General features: G+C 38.6%; 2 protein-coding genes across 4 annotated transcripts; one reads left to right on the top strand and one right to left on the bottom strand.

Moving 5' to 3' along the window:
- Window positions 1–58: 58 nt before the first annotated feature.
- On the bottom strand, window positions 59–5218 carry LOC121651274 (ceramide synthase 5-like). The gene is made up of 10 exons (XM_042003323.1): window positions 5043–5218; window positions 3992–4094; window positions 3641–3771; window positions 2245–2302; window positions 2037–2087; window positions 1825–1917; window positions 1241–1369; window positions 866–972; window positions 620–776; window positions 59–202 (listed from the first exon to the last, which is right to left on the bottom strand). The coding sequence occupies exons 1-10, from the start codon at window positions 5216–5218 to the stop codon at window positions 59–61; spliced, it is 1149 nt and encodes a 382-aa protein (XP_041859257.1).
- slmapb (sarcolemma associated protein b) lies at window positions 5189–17172 on the top strand. Of its 3 annotated transcripts, none has more exons than XM_042003321.1 (10): window positions 5189–5324; window positions 10034–10093; window positions 12063–12191; window positions 12301–12375; window positions 12485–12787; window positions 13170–13440; window positions 13744–13915; window positions 15658–15792; window positions 16579–16666; window positions 17057–17172. In XM_042003321.1, exons 2-9 carry the CDS (start codon window positions 10042–10044, stop codon window positions 16660–16662), a joined length of 1221 nt encoding a protein of 406 aa, XP_041859255.1. In that variant the 5' UTR covers window positions 5189–5324; window positions 10034–10041; the 3' UTR covers window positions 16663–16666; window positions 17057–17172. The 3 variants fall into 3 exon arrangements, with proteins under 3 accessions (XP_041859255.1, XP_041859253.1, XP_041859254.1); XM_042003319.1 differs by lacking the exon at window positions 5189–5324 and adding an exon at window positions 5381–5447; XM_042003320.1 differs by lacking the exon at window positions 5189–5324 and adding an exon at window positions 9575–9770.
- The last annotated feature ends 201 nt before the right edge of the window (window positions 17173–17373 follow it).

The raw sequence follows: 17373 nt of genomic DNA, 5'->3' as shown, positions 1-17373 counted from the left end.
GGGAAAAAAAACACCAAAAAAGAAACATATTTTCAGGAGGTCACTGTAAGAAGGATCCTCAGTGGTCATGCATTTCTCCATTACGAACACCAGTGTGGCTGCTGTCCTTTAGTTTTGGGGTCTGGCTGGGATTTTTATCGCTACCAGAGTAAACCTCCTCCTCTGAACTGCTCTCTATGTCACTGCGATCGTCCTTTGTCACCTGTAACACAAAAACAAACAGTTTACTGACCAACATTAAGACCCACGATGACCTTTATCATTAAGACAAAAAAGTCTACATCCATGCTAGCTGCTCTATGAGACTGTAACTGTACTAAAATCTTAAATTATATACATAACATCTCAGATTAGCGTGCTAATTTCCACTGATTAGTGATAATGAGAACAAAGTTGAAAATTATGGTTATATTATTTTTGCAGGTATTTAGTCAAAAGAAAGCATGAAAAATATGACATTTTTAGCTTAAACACAATGAGACTGTGACATAAATCTCCATTTTTATGGTACAAAAAAAGTATTTAATTCTCAAGTAAAGCTGTGAACCAGCTAACAAACAGCAGCCTTTAAGATGCATGGTTAAAATCTGTTCTACATACCACAGAAAACCAGACTAACCTTCCCCTTGAAAATGGCTTTAATAGCAATGCGAGTGATGAGGTAGAACCAGATGATGTGAAGAGTCTGCAGGACCAGAAGCAACCCATTTAACAGCCACCATGCCCGATATGGCCCAATAATCTCCCAGCTCTCAAACAGAACACTGTAGACAATCCTATGACAAATGCATGCAATTTTACAAATGTGTTTAATAAAAAATGGCTAAAGTCTGAATGTCTGAAAGTATGTTTTTTAGACTCTCACCAGAATGGAAAGATGACTAGTCGTGTGAGGAAAAAGCTTATGCTGAACACCACAAACATGCTGTCACATAGCTTCTGGTATTTTGCATAATTAGCCAGCTTAGCTGCCTTGGGGAACACATAAGACATCAATGATTCACAACAGTAATATAACAAATCAAAATATCAGTGTTGCAGTATACAGCATCGAAATTTTGTCACAGTAATGTCTGTAATAAATGTGTTTTTCTGTGATAAGCAAAATGTAAAATACTATTAAAGAACTTTTTTTTTAAATTTATATGTTTCTAGCTTTTACTCTGAACTCTCTTTAGATTTTTTCTCTAGCATATTAGGCCAGAATTAAAGAAACAAAAAGGTCAAAATTTTTATTCACCTCAAGGAAGATGTCAGAGGCATCATGCACACACATGACCAAGGTACCAGCTCTTAGCATGTTGTTGCCATAGGAGAAGGTGATGAGCAAAATAGTAGCCAGGTGGTGGACAAGCATGATGATAAAATCCTGTTATGGGTGAAATGAAGGGAGATGACAGAGAAAGACTAGACAAGGATAATTACAATGCTCAAGTCATTTGCAATGTAAATGAAAGTATACAAAAACCAACTACAACCAGACAATACTAACCCTCTGTTTTCTACAACAACCCAAAAAACCTTGTGTAAAGACTAGGATGGCAGGTAATGAGCTGTTAAATCGTATTTATCCCAACAAATTAAACACCAAGGAATGGTTTAAAAAGACTAAACAGGTTATGGCACAAGTAAGTCAAGCCAGGATTTAAATCCCATTGAAATGCTGCAAAATATTTTAAACCATCTTGCAGCTAAGGTAATCTCATCTACAAAATCACACGAAACAGATAAAGGAATTACTCTGATACTGATACTCAGTCTCAGACAGGTTAGAGGTGGGACTATTGAGTAAGCAGCGTAGATTAAGAGCTGTTGTTGACTCACCTTACGTTTAATGTCTGTGAACTGGGAAAGCATCAGAGACAAATAGAAAGCCAGCTCAGCAATGTAGTAAGTGTACTGTCCAGGACTCAGAGGCTTTGTGGAGAGAATGAAGCACAGACATCATTGACAAAAAAAGTAATCACAGTGACCTGACAGTGTTATGTTGTAGGTGCTGGACTGATAAGAGTAACACCCAAAAATATGATACTAACCTGAAAAGGGTAGTTATACCAACACTGTCTTGTATCCCACATCCAAGGTGACTAAGATGGATCAAACACGTGCAGATTAATTATAAACAAATATACAAAGAGTTGATAGATTTGAATCTGTGATTAAAAGCCAAAGTTCTACAAAACAACTGGAGTTCTACAATATTACTGTTTTTACAAAAGCATGTAATATGGTAGCTCAACTTACCACCCACAAATGGGAAATGGCATAGACAAAAATCACCAAGTAAAAGGTGAATCGCCACCTGAATGGACAGAAATTGTAATAACCAGAAATTTAGAGAAATGTCTATGTGAATCTGTACATATATGTTCCTGCCAAAACAATGCAAACATTTCATATTCAGCACCATCTAGACTGATGATATTTCTATGTATGTGCTGGCTTATTTCTATTCTGATGTGACAATCGAGCCATAGGAAAAGTGATCTCTAAATTGATTACACTTCTTACTATGGGGACATCAGTACTAACTTTCTTGACAATCCTCCCCAAAGCATTTGAAATTTTGATTCAAGACCATCTTGCCAAGTAACACTTGGCTATGCCAGTGAGTTATTTGGGTGTCATTTGAATAGCTAGATGATTTCTTTCTTGATTGCAAAAGAAAAGATTTATTTTTTCCTGCAAAATGAAGGAATTTGGTTAAATTGGTGGGGGGCAAATATTCATTGTAATTGTTTAGATATCGGACAGTAGTGGACAACTGAAAGACTAGTATAGATGTAAGAGTGGCATGAGGAACATTTTCTCATTTGCATCAGCACTGCAGTGTGTTTGAAATGCTTATTCCTGCTTCCTTGACTGATCGCAATCTGCAGATCTTATCTTATGACAAACACTTGAGGCATTAAATAGTAACTCTTTCAAAATTCAAACCAAATTAAGCATTGCTCCTGTCACATCATATTTTTACCTTAAAAAAGGTAAAAAAAAAATGCATATGTTGCATTGTAGGGGTCTCCAAAGTCGGTCCTTAAGGGCCGCTGTACTGCAGATTTTGGGGTGTTTTCTGGTGCAGCACATCTGAATCAGATAAATGGGTCAATATGCTCGGGCAGCACTTGACAACATGCTGTTGAGGAAAGCCTTTGAATCAGGTGTGTTAGAGCAGGGAGACATCTAAAACCTGCAGGATAGCGGCCCTTGAGGACCAAAGCTGGACACCCCTTTATTAACGGATTAATTCAAATCCAGCTATTATGATTGCAGAAAAAACGATTGGATTTCCTTTAAAATGTCACATTAGTCTTAAAAATATAGAATATGAAGACATATAATATATAATATGAAAAATATAAAATATTCTTTAAGGTCAAAGTGATTTTGAATAATCTACCAACAGTTAGCTAGCTGCTACCTCATTTCAATGCTCCTACATGTGGTGTGAATGCATCCATAGTAAAAGCCCTTGAAGGTATTTAGTCCATCTGAGGACTCCCCAGTTCTCAATTCCTTGAGAAATCCTCCTAAAGTTGTTTGAACTAAAAGCACCTGCATACATTGCAGTGCTGGTAAATGTGCACTCCTTTATGCTATCTACACTACATGACAGTGAAGTAGAACTTTTGTATTAACGTACATGCTCTCACAGAACTTTGTCTGCACGCTGGGTCTGTCTTGGTTTCTACGGACACGAAACCACCTCTGTATTTTCCGTTCATCCCAGTCCAGCTGCTTAGAGAGCCCCTCCAGTTGCCTTGTGTCTGGACACTAAGAAAGACAGTATTGGACAATCATCAAATGACTTGCTTTTTCCAAAGTCTCTGCTTGTAAAAAACCACCACACAAATTGACACTTTGGATGCACGACAAGTGGCATTTACCAAACACATTATTAAGCCTGTGATGGTGTGTACAAATCCAATAACATCATGCTGCAGCGTGCACCAGAGCATGTAATGAAATACAGAACAAACACAGGCTAATGTACCGCTTTGGACTGATACAGCCTCTCCAGGACAGCATTGGGCTGAGCTTGCCGAGTCACTCCCGTCTGAATCTGAAGTATGTGGGCACAGGGCTTGGCCACTAGCCTGTGTACACATAGAGGAGCACAAGAGAGGGTGGGAACACAGACATGGTGTGGTATTAAAAGAGTCAATGACAGTCATAGAGAAAGGTTTAATACTACAGTAACTTACATGAACTGCTAGGCTTTCACAGTTTGGCTACAAACTTGTTTGACATAAGTGAGGGAGTTTGTCTTGGAGGAAGGGAAAGAGAGCATAATAGAGGCTACAGGAGAGAGATGTGGAAGCGTTAGAAGTCCTTAAGAATGTATCACCTAGTCTAAACAGAGCGTGATGACCTGTCATGTGAGTTTGGAAAAAATTTTGTATGGGAGGGACGACTCTACCCAAAACACTAATGAATGTCACAAGATTATCTGGTTTAGCTGACCAGTGTTTATACTAGAATTCATTTATACCTTGTCAACATGGCAACACTGGAAAAGTTTCCAGAGCCTGCAACAGCAATAAATGAAAAGCAGCACAAAATGAATAGAACTTTGACTTACCCCTTCATTAGTCACTTTACCTGTAAATCAGATAGTTAGGGCTTGCTAAATCTACATCAGCAGAACCCAGAAATCTGTTTATAATCCTCCTACAACAGACTAGTGTGTATCAAACTATGTTTCCAGTAGCTACATTCACTAAAATATAAAAGACCACAGCGACTCATAGAAATATACAGGATTTGTTCATTAAAAAGAGAGGGATTGTAATCGGCCATTATGCTGTAGAAAATATAACAGTAGTATCTGAATGATTTCAAATCCTTTGTGTTCACAAGGACTCGTTTATCAAGATTCCTGAATTTAACAACTTTTGTGGAGTAATATTTACATTTTGATAGTTATGCTTCACTCAGTCTTAATGAACCACAGCAGCCTGTGTACTTCCACAGGGCAGGCAGTCCAATAAAGGTTAAACTGACGTTATACCAATACACTGAAGAACAACGGGGCTCTCACTTACCTCTCAAAAAGCAGTCTCAGTAGTAAAACACCCACAGACAGAGGCAGGGCATATAGCATGTCCTCCAGTCTGGGGTACTCCACTCCAGGCGGTGGACGCACCAGGTCTGCCCAGGACACATTTTCTGGAAGCCAAAACCTCTCACTCCAAATCCAAGCCGAGATAGAAGAAGTCATCGGGGAGCAGAAAGCTAACGAGATCAGCAGTGGGAAGTTAGGTAAACCTGAAAAGTCAGTTGGCCGTGAAATCCGGATCTCTCACTGCACTTCAGCGCTGCACTGAGTACGCATCACTTCTGCTAAACTCCTATGGGTAAACTGAACAGACTTCTAGTTTAGATGCAGCTGTCAGACAGGAAACACCCACCAGTGTTTCAACATATTTCATGTAAAGCTTGGGTACAATGTATTTTTCTCTGAGACTGCCTCTTTATAATTGTTGAATCATGATTTTACGGATGTGTCAACAGCAGCTAACGTTAGCTGACCACATACGCTGACACTTGTAATTAGCGTCTAACGTAATTTGATTAGCTTAGCCTCGTTAGCCGTAACAGCCAATTATTAACTTCAGTGTTCATTTTGAGGTGGTAAGTAAATAGTTAAGTAAGTTATTCAGTTATTCGCAACCAGTTGATGACTATTTGTTTCAGTTCCTCTGGCGTTCGTTATTTTAGTTTAGTTTAGTTTAGTTTAGTTTAGTTTAGTTTTATTTATTTATTTATGACCATGTACAAATCCAACATTGCCACTTGATGTAATAGCTAATCTAATTTACATCTGCAGTACCCTGGCAGGGCATAATAATAATAACAATAATAATAATAATAAAGCATACCAAAAAAAAAACAAAAAAAAAAAAACAATACCTCAAGCTTGAATTCTGTGTGAAGACTTGACTAATGAAAACACCTTTTATCTGTCAGGTCCAACTTTCTGACAAAGATCACCTTTGCAAGATGGAATTTTGTCATAGATTTTTCCATTTCTATGTTCTTCTGTGGGTTTACCCCCCTTTCAGTTTTTACTATAAATTGATATATTTCAGCTCAGATTGAGATCTAGACTGTTCCTGGCCATGCCATTAAGTTGAATTGTGCTCCCTAAAGAGATATGCCTTTCCTTTCGATTGAATGAGAAAAGCTTCCCAAATTTCAGTTGCCACTTGTACAATTAGTGTTGAGGTAATGACTGCCATCTTCCCTGGTCATTTACCTTATATGTAACCCCATATCATCAATAATTTTGGAAACTTCCAGCATAATTTTCACACCCAGTAACGATTTGTGATTTTTAATTTCATTCAGTCATCCACATCCATGGTTTATATTTGACTTTTCTGGGTGCAAATTCCATTTTCTTAGGCCAGATTCTTGTAGTTTGGTCACAAATGTTGACAGTCATTACTACCTATTTATTTATTATTTATTTTTTAATGAATTAATTAAAGTTTTATTGTTATTGAACTGGAAACAGTACAACAAAATTTAAAACAGCTTTCCTAGAGATGCTTTCACCACACTCGTACACATCCAGATGAAGGATGATTTTGGTATTTGGAAAAAATATATATATATATAAAACAAAATACAATGCATAACGATATTATAAAAGCATTTAACATAAAATTAAGTCCAAAGGCTATAAAAACAGTGGTGATTGAGATGAGTGCACTGGAATAAGGTACTGAGAATTAAGTTCTTGGACAGCTGAAGCTGTTCCTTGCTTACCGGTGCAGCACTTTAGGAACCTGTAATACCTGTCAGAGGGTAGCAATGTCAAGAAATGATGGAAAGGGCAAGTGTTGACACTGATACTTCTGCAGGCCTTGCTGTGTGGCCTGTAAATGTCTTTCGGGGGGAGAGACTCTAGTGTTTTTTTATGTGCTGTGTTGACCACGCTGTGGAGAGCAGTTTCCAAATCATGCCAGGATGGAGTAGATCAGTACACTCTCCACTGAGCAGTGGTTAAGTCTTCTCAAACTGGCAGAAATGTGGTTTTTGCTCAGTGACCAAAGGAAATGCAGTCTTTGCTTGGCCTTTGTCACAGCAGCGGCAGTGTTTGTACTCCATTATACTTTACTGCTAATGTGGGTTCCTAGAAACGCGAAGGTAGTTTTGTTCTCCACTCCATAGTCGCCTATCCAGAGTTGCAGGTGCACATCTGATTTTTAAACTCATCCTGAACGTTGTTGAACAACCGTCTGAAAGGAATTTTATAATCTCTTTTATGGTTTTACCTCACAGACCTCTTGATGGGGCTGTGTTTTCTGTCAGTCAGCCGGCTGCAACAGCTTCTTAACTTCTGCAAACATTTTCTTTCAACTACACATAAATTTGCATATTAAAATTGTACAGGTATTTGTTTCACAAATGCGAGTTACAAGGTGCGAGACTGATGTGAACTCTCTCAGGCAAACATGATTTTAGATTGATGAGACATTCAAGTTTTTCTCTTTATAACTAGTGAAGTAATTTTTAATAAAACAGTATATGTATATCTCATAATCATTAATATGAAAAGCAGTCTCCCATAACTGATACCCTTTTTTTTATAAAGAAAAAGAACAGAAATGCATCAATTAAACAGGTTTTGCATTGCAGGGAAATCAGTCCAGCCCCGAAACTAGCATTCATGTTACAAAATGAAACGGAAAATGTTCACATAACTGCAAACCTGATAAATGTTTCACTGTAAACTCAAAGTACACTCAACAGCCACTTTATTAGAGACACTTTACTTGTACTTCCACATGGCATAGATTCATGAAGGTGTTGAAAGCATTCCTCAGAGGTTTTGTTTTCATGTTGACTTGAAAGCATCACACAGTTGCTGCAAATTTGTTCAGCTGTGCATCCACGATAAGAATCTCTTGTTTTTCTTGTTTCACTGCATCCCAAAGACACTCTGTTGGACTGAGATCTGGTGACTGTGGTGGATGATCTCATTATCATGTTCAAGAAACCAGTTGGAGATGATTTAAGCTTTGTGACATGGTGCATTATGCTGCTGAAAGTAGCCACCTGAAAATGGGTTAACTGTGGCCATTAAGATGAGCAGCAACAATAATCAGGTAGGCTGCTGTGTTAATAATGCCCAGTAGATCCAAAAGGGCCCAAAGTGTGTCAAAAATATCCTCCATGCCATTACACCACCAGTAGTCTTAACCATTGAACCATACAAGGCAGGATGGATCAGTGGTTTCATGTTGTTTACACCAAATTCTGGCTGACCTTACCATATATCACAGCTGCAATGGAGAGAAACATAAAGTCAAATTTTAGCACGGCTTTGGGAATTGTAGCCTCGCATTCCTGTTCTTTGCTGGCAGGAGTGGCTGGTCTTCTACTGCTGTAGCCCATCAGCTTCAAGGTTGTACTTTTTGTGACATTCTGTGTCCTAATCTGCATTCCTTGAATTGATTATTTGAGTTACTGTGGCCTTTTTGTCATCTCGAACCAGTATACTTATTCTCATCTGACCTGTGACATCAGCATTTTGGTCCAGACTCACTGGATATTTTCTCCTTTTCGGACCATTATTTTTATTCTTGTCACTCTCATATGTTCTTAGTATTTTTAGGTTTATGTGATCTTGTTTTTAATTTAACTCCAGTGATTTCTTCATGGGAATCCTCCACACTGGTAGCTTTGCCTGCTCAGGGTTGTTGCCACGGTGATCACCCTTGTCTGGGTGGCTGGGGGACCTGCACTACAGCCCTATGGTTGTGATGTGGACCCTGGCCTGCCCTAGTCTGGGTGGTCCCTGTGGTAGAGCCCTCTGTGGTCATTGGTGGGCAGGCTTTCGGTGTAAATGGATCCCAAAGGTATTGTGTCCTCACAGCAGCATCAAGCATCAAACCAAATATCTTTTAACATTTTATACCTACTTTTAGTTAAGAAACATTAATGACATCTTTTTATTATGCATAAAATGTTTCTATAATGTAAAACACTTTGCATTAGTTTCTGCATTAAAAGCACTTCATAAATAAAATTGATTTGATTTAGCTTGGATTATATTTTTCCCTACAATAGCTGCACCACTACTTCACCCTCAGAATCATGTAGAGAGCCGTTCCCAAAGGTCAATATTTAGTATTATACAAATAAATTTTAATATATTTATTTTATGTAGTATTTAAAGAATTTTTTAATGGTTTATATTTAAATCTAAATTAACTGATAGATAAACACATGGCTAACAGAGCATCATGACAAGATGGATGCTATGCATACATTACACCCACTCTTTACAGCGGTGGTCCAACTCAGTGTAATCCTGTAGATTTTTACATCAGTACCAACCATCTAGAGCAGCTCAGCACCCTGAACAAAACATCTCTGTGTAAGTATGCAGCTGCAGCCTCCGAGATGCCCTACACAAATACATGACCTAGTGTGGAGGGGCTGAGGACTTCAGCCACAAAGTGAGGGGGGTCCTGTGTTTAAGAATGGTCTTTTCTTTTAGCCCCATTCCAAGATTTGGATCACATTTTAGGTGTTTTTCTGTTTACTTAAACAGTTTTTTTTTATTGTCTTAGGTTTAAGTTCATCAATAACAAAAGGTCTGGTACACAGTGTATGCCATCCCATTAGTGCCCCCCTTCACAGCTTGGACTGTTCCATTTCACATCTGAAAAAATGTGATAGTTGGGGAAGAGTTCTTCATGTCAGGGACTGCTGTAGCCTCAACACATAGCTTACTGTAGCTGCTGGATCACATTAAGGTAATGTTTTCTGCCTAGTTCTATTCTTAAGCTTATTGTGAGTAGATTTTCTGTAATCTAGTCCTCAAATGAAATTTCTGTGTGTAGCTGTCCCTTTTAAAGGTGCTTGTGTGTTCATGGATGAGCATGCAGTTTTTTGTTTACCATATCATAAGTTATCTCAAATCTCTAACAATGATAGTGATTCTGTTTTACCTGTTTATATATTTGTTTGATTTTAATCTATATATTTATATTTAAATTATATGTACTTTTTTTTCCAGATAAACAAATGGATCAGAGAGAACTGAGTGATCCTCTCAACAACGTATCATTGATTAAAGGTAACCCAGCTTTGTTGTATCTTTCTTTAAGTATGAATAGAAATCATTTAAATGAATGACTTGGGAATGATTTTTATTGTGCCTAAAAGAATGTCTTGTTAAATGATAGTGTTTAGGTAGGAGAAAAAGCATGAGTCACTGCTGAGATCAGTGCTTGGACCTACGAGGACAGTTGTTTTTAGAGCTTACAGTGCTGTGGATGGCCTTGTTTTTAGAGGCTGAGCTCTCTCCTCCCAACAGCTTATTATAGGATGGAGTCTCTCTGCACCGAAGACTTTAATGTTCATTAGCTCTGACATTTTGATGACTAATTAAAGGAGAATGCAGTGGATCAGGCTGTGATAATTCAGTACAAAGAATCTAAAAATCAACAGGGGCATTCATGTCAAAATCTGCAACCACATTGGTGAGTGAATCAATTTTTGCATGCTGAATGAATTTGCAATCCTCAAAGAGCACAAGGCAAACAGTGTCCTCAGTGTCATTTCACACAGAATATTTCTCAGAATCAGTCAAATACAGAACATTTTGTAGTTGAAATTGAATATCACTCCTGGGAGTGTGATCATCAGTTTCAAAGAGGATATTGTCAGCATTTAGTGAGTGGTGCTAACCCCTCTGATTCGGTTTGCTTACACGTCCATTTGAAAAAGAAACAGACAGCGGGGAAGCATGGACCATGATGCCTTTAGCCTTCAGCACATGAGCTAAAAAAAGACTTTCTCCTACATTTCTTGTTCTGCCGTCACTTAAGACAGTGTAACGCTCAATATTCCCCTCTAGTCTGTGTGGTGTTTTTACTCATTGACTAATCCCATTACTTCTTTGGCATTCTGTTACACTAAATGACACAATGGCTATTATAACTAATGCCTCTAAAGATAACGTGCTGCACCCTCTTATGAAATATCCTTTAAGCCCCCTGACATCTTCAGAGAGCGTTCCTTTTTCAGACAAAGTGAACACAAACAATGTACTTTCAGTACACAGAGCCCACTCACATTCTGGCTCTCACTCATACATATGCATACATGAAGGAGCATGCAAGCACATACTGGGCAGAGCACTGCCCTCTCATTCTTTGTCTGGCACACAGCAGGGTGGTCATGTGCTTGAGTCAGAGGGTGCCACCAGCTCCTAGCCCTTCTTTCAAGCTCATTTATTTTATCTTTATCTATCATCAGCATCTGATAACATCACTAGAAATGTATGGGTTGTGTGATTATTCAACCATGTGAACTACAGTCAGTGACTTCAAAATTTCAACAACTGCAGCATTTCTTTGCAATCCCAAATGCTGGGTTGTGTCCATTTATGGTGCTCATGCTTGACCTGTCCTGCCTCTTGCATTTGGTCTGTAGCACATGCTTGGTCTGAGATGAGATCATCTCTTTTCCTAGCTATGATAGATTAGGGGATCAAGATATTCACTGAGCATTTGCAAAGCATAGGTATTTGTGGAGTTTGTTTCCATCTCCAGGAGACAACAACAAACCCTTGACAACGCTGGCAAGCCTGTTCCCTTTGTGTACTGTTTACAGCTACATACTATTAATGGCCAATGTGCCCGTGACTCATGTGTAGCTGAAGTGATCGACAATTTAGTGTGAAAGCTTGAAAATAAAATGCAGATAACTGCAGTTGTGTCTATTTCTGGGTGAGCAATTAGTTTATGTAATAGGCCATTTCAATATCTTGGGAAATCACTCAGAAGCCCTGGTTAAATATTTGGGACTGTGGCAGATTTAACATGTTGGAATTTTCTGTTATCCTTGTATTTTTATGGTAACTGACTCAGTTTCCATCATTAGCCTGATGTGTCATATCATACCTCACGTTCCAGCATCACAGTATGTGGTTTGATAAGGGGCTCTGCTCTCACTGCTGCACATTCATGTTTGGAGAGCAAATCGTATGAATGGGGTTTTCATTTATATTTTCTATGTTTTTTTTTCTTCTTTTTTATTAGATAACCTGACCAGATCAAACATGGGATCATCTGGTGACTCTGAAAAAACTATTCAGCGCCTAAATGATGAACTTCGAGAGGCCCAGGAGCTAGCTAGTACAGAGAAACGTAAGTGCATGGAACTACAAGGTAAGTTAGATCATCTCAGATTCACAGCGACCACTCCATTTCACCATATATACATACCCATGTTTATTCTCTTCCAAATTAATGGTATAATTGCATTTGTATTTTGAAGGTGTGCTGGAGGAAGAGAGGAAAGAAAATAAACAGCAAGCTGAGAAATCTGCAAAACAGATAAAACATCTTCAAGGTACATTTTTCAGTTTGGGAATTGGAAAATTTTCTGTCTTTGTAGCCAAAGTAGCAGATTTAGTAAATGTCACCACTGCTTATCTAAACACTGACCTTGGTGTGGACAGGCCAGCTGCATCAGCTCCAAGATGAGATGGGTGTTCTCAGAGAGCAATTAGATGGCTCCTCCAGTTCACTCGATGAACTACAGAGCGCACGAGATGAAGTGAAGTCCCTGAAACGTGCCCTGGAAGCAGCCACTGCTGAGCGGGAGCGTGACGTCACTGCTATCCAGTCTAACCTGGCAACTGCCTCAAAGGATCTGGACAAGTGGCGTCAGACTGCCAACAAATATGAGCGTGAGATTGACAACCTACAGCGTGACTTACAGCAGCAGAGCAATCAGTGGCAGAAAACAGCAGAAATACAAGGTACTACACGGTACCAATAAATTCCAAGCTATGATAATAGCTTGGAATGTTATTAACATTGTGTTTTCATTATAGTAATTGTTTAGCTCAGACAGGCATGAAAGGAAGTATTTGTCTTGATGAACACATCTGACATATTAGCGAGCTGGGGCGTAGTATTTCATAGTATTTCTTAATTTGATGGTTATTAGCTGCATAACTTTAGATTTGTGTTTTGCTTTTAACAAAAAGAGATGTCTTCATATTCATAGGCTAAAAAAATATTTCCAAAAATAGAAATGTTTTTGTTGCTTTTAAATTCTATCTACAAGCTAATTAAGAGTAGAGCATCTGCTCAAAGAAAACATCATTATATAAAACTTTTTTTTTTTTCACCTTGCAGCTAGTGAGCTGCAGTCCATGCAGGTGGAGTGTAACGGCCTTCAGAAGGAGTGTTCTGTCCTGCGATCTGAGAAACAGGACATGATGAATAAGCACCAGAAGGAAAAGAGCAGTCTGCAAAGTGAATGTGCCTCTCTTAGGGCGGAGAAGGAGGAACTCCTCAAGAGTCACCAGAAAGAGAAAGCCAACCTGCAGAGTGAATGTGCAGCACTGCGCAGTGAGAAAGAGGCAGTGCTGCAGAAGCAGCAGCAGCTGGAGAAAGACCTTGTCAGGTCAGTGCACTGATTTACATCACCCTGGGCGCAGCTTTATCCTCACATTTGTGTTTCCTAAGTCCCTCTGCCTTGATTCAGCTCTAGCATGACTGTATACCACACACTTTTCATCCTTTCATTCTTCATCTTTTGCCCTCTTGTTTTTATTTCTTTCTTTCTTTCTTTTCTGTGTGTTAAGCTGCATTTAACCTTTTTCTAAGGAGCACCATAATGCATCAGCTTCCCTCTGGGATTAATAAAGCATTTCTGATCCTGATTCCTTTGAGCAAAGATTTTTTGTTTTATTCTGCTTGTTTGTAGTGTTCGAGGCCAGAACTCTGAGCTGAACAACAGCCTCAGAGCTCTTGAGCTGTCCCAGCAGGAGTTGGAGAAGAAGCTGATGGCCTTGCAGCTCCAGCATGAGCAGGATAACACCAAGCTGCAAACCCAGCTGGATGAGGCAGACAGCCGCAGCAAGGCCCTTCAGAAAGAGGTACATTCTTAGAGATCAATCTGAACTGGATGCCTTTTACTCAAATTTGATCAGTCCTGGGAATACTCACCCATAAAAGATACTGTAATTGTTAGTGTTGTTTTAGATGTCAGGTCTGGTTCTTTTCTCTCCTTACACATCCAAATACACCTTGATCTGTGAATGAAATCTGAAGACAGGATTTGTTCTGCTCAGATAACCAGGATTTTAACTGCTGGGGAACTGCAGCTGCATCTGGAGGGCTGCTGACCATGCTTTTTTACCAAGCTAGTGTTGACATGGTCTTACAGTATTAATGACATTTTCATCATGCACTCTCAGCAAAGGGGAGAAACGTTCTTTTGAAAGGAAGTAAATTCATACTTATATAGAGAGATTGATAAAATCAAATTACTCTGTATTAAGAAAATATAATCTGAAGCAAAAGCTAAATGAATACAGAAGACTTCTATGAAACGTGTCCTTTAAGAATGAAAATATATACTTTTCCAATTTCTCAGTTGTAGATTGACTCATTTTAAACATGATGAATGATGCCTGCCAGATCATTTAATATTTAGCTAGAATGGTTATTTGTTTTATATTTCAATAAAAAATTTAAATCCAAGCACACACTGGCTATGATGGCTCTTCATCAACTTCCATGGTCAAGCTGCATCCACATATGTGGACCATATAGGTACAAACCCAATGATCAAGTCTGCTAAATCGATGTGTTTTGAAATCATGGCATATTTTCAGCTCAAGTTTACCCTTTTCTGCTTGTAGTTGTGATTTTATGTGACCATGACAGCGACTAATTGAAAAGCGTTGGAGTTAAATGTTTCTTTTAATATTTTGTAACATGATGAACAGCAGCACCATAGTTGAGTACTGCTGCTTAGTATCAGAGCAAATGATAACTGATGGGTTTTCCCCTAAAAATGACAATCTTCAAAGATAAAATTCCTAAAAGCAGAACCAAGAGATCTACATGCAAGTCTGACAAATTTGAGCCACAGCAAAGAGATTGTATCTGATGCAGCCACAACAAAGAGATTGTATCTGATGCTCTGGGTTACTGACTGCTTTTTAGATTGACATGTGTTTACGATGCGTTTGTGATTTATTTTTGTAAAGATATGATTAGTTTCACCTTGTCATAATAAGTTAAGTTTCCTTAAGAAGTTAAAATTCACAAATGAGTAGTCACAGGATATCAGGAAATTAGATAATGGTGATCTTAGTTTCTTCCCAAAGCACACAGTAAACGTTAAAAAAACAAAACAAAAAAAAACACTGCAAACATCTCACATGTTGTCTGCTGGCATTGGCACTTCTGTATGGTTCCGGTCAGAATTATCTGGCTGTATAGGGATCATCTACTTTTGTAACCCTAACACAGCAGTGGCATTGTTGGATGGAAGAAAACAGAGATGAAGTCAGCCTTAACCACATGTCATTCATCCCAATGTGATCATTCGCCCTCAGTTGCTGAATGGAAAAGGAAACAGAGTTCTTACAATGCTCTTTACATCAAGTACTTGAATCTCTCTGTCCTGATAGCTAAACGGAAAGAAAATCCAGTAGTGCCTCTTTGTTCAGGTCAGATTATATAAATTTATATATATATAAGTTTTATATATATATAATATAAATTGGAAAAAGAGTTTGTGATAGTTTGACAAGATTTGCAGCGACACTAACATGATAAGGATATTAGAGTTTTCTTGAAAATAAATCTCATAATTTTCTTCATGCAGTATGAGGAGGCTCAGATGGAGCTGTCAGACCTGAAGGAAAAATACGAGATGGCTGAACAGGAAAAACAATCGCTTACAGATCAACTTGAGGAGTTCAAATCCAACATGAAGGACTTACAAGAGAAAGGATCAAAGGTGAGTGTTGACCTGTCAGATGTCAGAGGAAGGCATCTTTTTCCACATGTTTTATAACTGCATCTCACTAATATATGATATTTTAAGAGGTATAGGAATTATAATCTTTTCTTTTTTCTTCATTTTTTTTAAAAAAAGGGACAAAACTTTGTAGTTTCTCAGAAAAAAACAACATACTAAACTTTTTTGATTTTGGGAGCTTGAGCTTTGCTTCCAGATTTTCATTAGCACTGTATAAAATTCTGTTTATTTTGTGACATATCTCCAACAATAACATGTGAATCTTTTCTAAGATTCAACATTCATTATTATTACAGTTATTTAGTTTTTCACCAGTCCTACTCCCCTCTACTCATCTATAGTTTTTACTGTTGTATTTATGGGCTGTTCACACATACAGATTCAGAAAGCTGGACCAGACACAGCTACAATTCATTGCGATTTAAAATGGGATTTGCCTTCTGTACCTATACAAATATCCAGGCACACTTTATGGAAAGCTGGCAGAAATGGTCATGTTTATTCCAAAGACCCTTGATGCAATGCAAGCAACAGCTAGGAAGAGGCCAAGTAATGGAGAATTTTTCCATCCTAGATTAACATCTGCTTTCTGTCTGTATGTGTGAAGGCACTGTTGGACACAGACACCAGTTTGTTACTTGAAGATTTGTATAAACACCAATTACAGGCACAGGCTACTTACTGAGTGACCTATTAATAAAGCTACGCCCAACCAAATTATGTCCTATTGCAGTTGATTACTATAATATCCCTTCCCTTCCATAGACTTCCCTATTGCTGCCTGTTCAAGCCATAGTCATCGGCCTTATCCTGGCTTTGCTGTTTTGGTGCTTCGGCGCATTGTGGTAGCAAGGTACACATTACTCCTGTCAAATCGGCCTACATCTTTCATTTTCATCAGTGTCTGCATGACTTAATCAGGTTTTCCTCATTTCCCAGAATGCCTTCCTCAGGGGACACTCCCAAAAAATATGTTGTCTCAGAAAGCTAACCTCTCTAATCATGCAGTTCCAACATCTGACATCTGTTTGTCCTGTCTGAATGGCTAATGCTTAACAACTGTTCCTCTCAGTGGGCTTTGATAATGCCTTTTTATCTGAAAGCGCTTCTTGTTACTTTCATTCTCTGTACTTTATCTTGATCTCAGTTGCAAGCTCCCTCTGTCAAAGCTTCGGCGATCCTTGAATGAGTGTGTTTTTCTGGCGACACTCAAATTTTCTTTCTCTGTTGCCATTTATTTCAGAAACCCTGGATGATATGGGGGCCTGCGATTGCTGTGGCTCTAACAGCTGTGACTGCTGCTGTGTTCTTTAGGACCTGAGGGCAACTTGATCAAACACACACACACACACACACACATACACACACTCACACACAAGTAATCCCATATTTGTCACCAGATGTCGAAACTGGCCCCCTCTATCATATCTGCACTATTAATTGGGAGGGCTCATATTTAACTGTTTAATTCTTAAGATGCTCTATTTTAGAGGCAGAGACGTTAACAAACGAATGTCAGTTTGTGTGCAAAACCGTAGGTTTGTAAATCTGTTATCTGAA

Source organism: Melanotaenia boesemani, chromosome 13, assembly GCF_017639745.1.
Source record: "Melanotaenia boesemani isolate fMelBoe1 chromosome 13, fMelBoe1.pri, whole genome shotgun sequence".
NCBI lineage: Eukaryota > Metazoa > Chordata > Actinopteri > Atheriniformes > Melanotaeniidae > Melanotaenia > Melanotaenia boesemani.
Note: the sequence above shows the minus strand (reverse complement) of the source record. Positions and strands in the feature narration are given on the sequence as shown.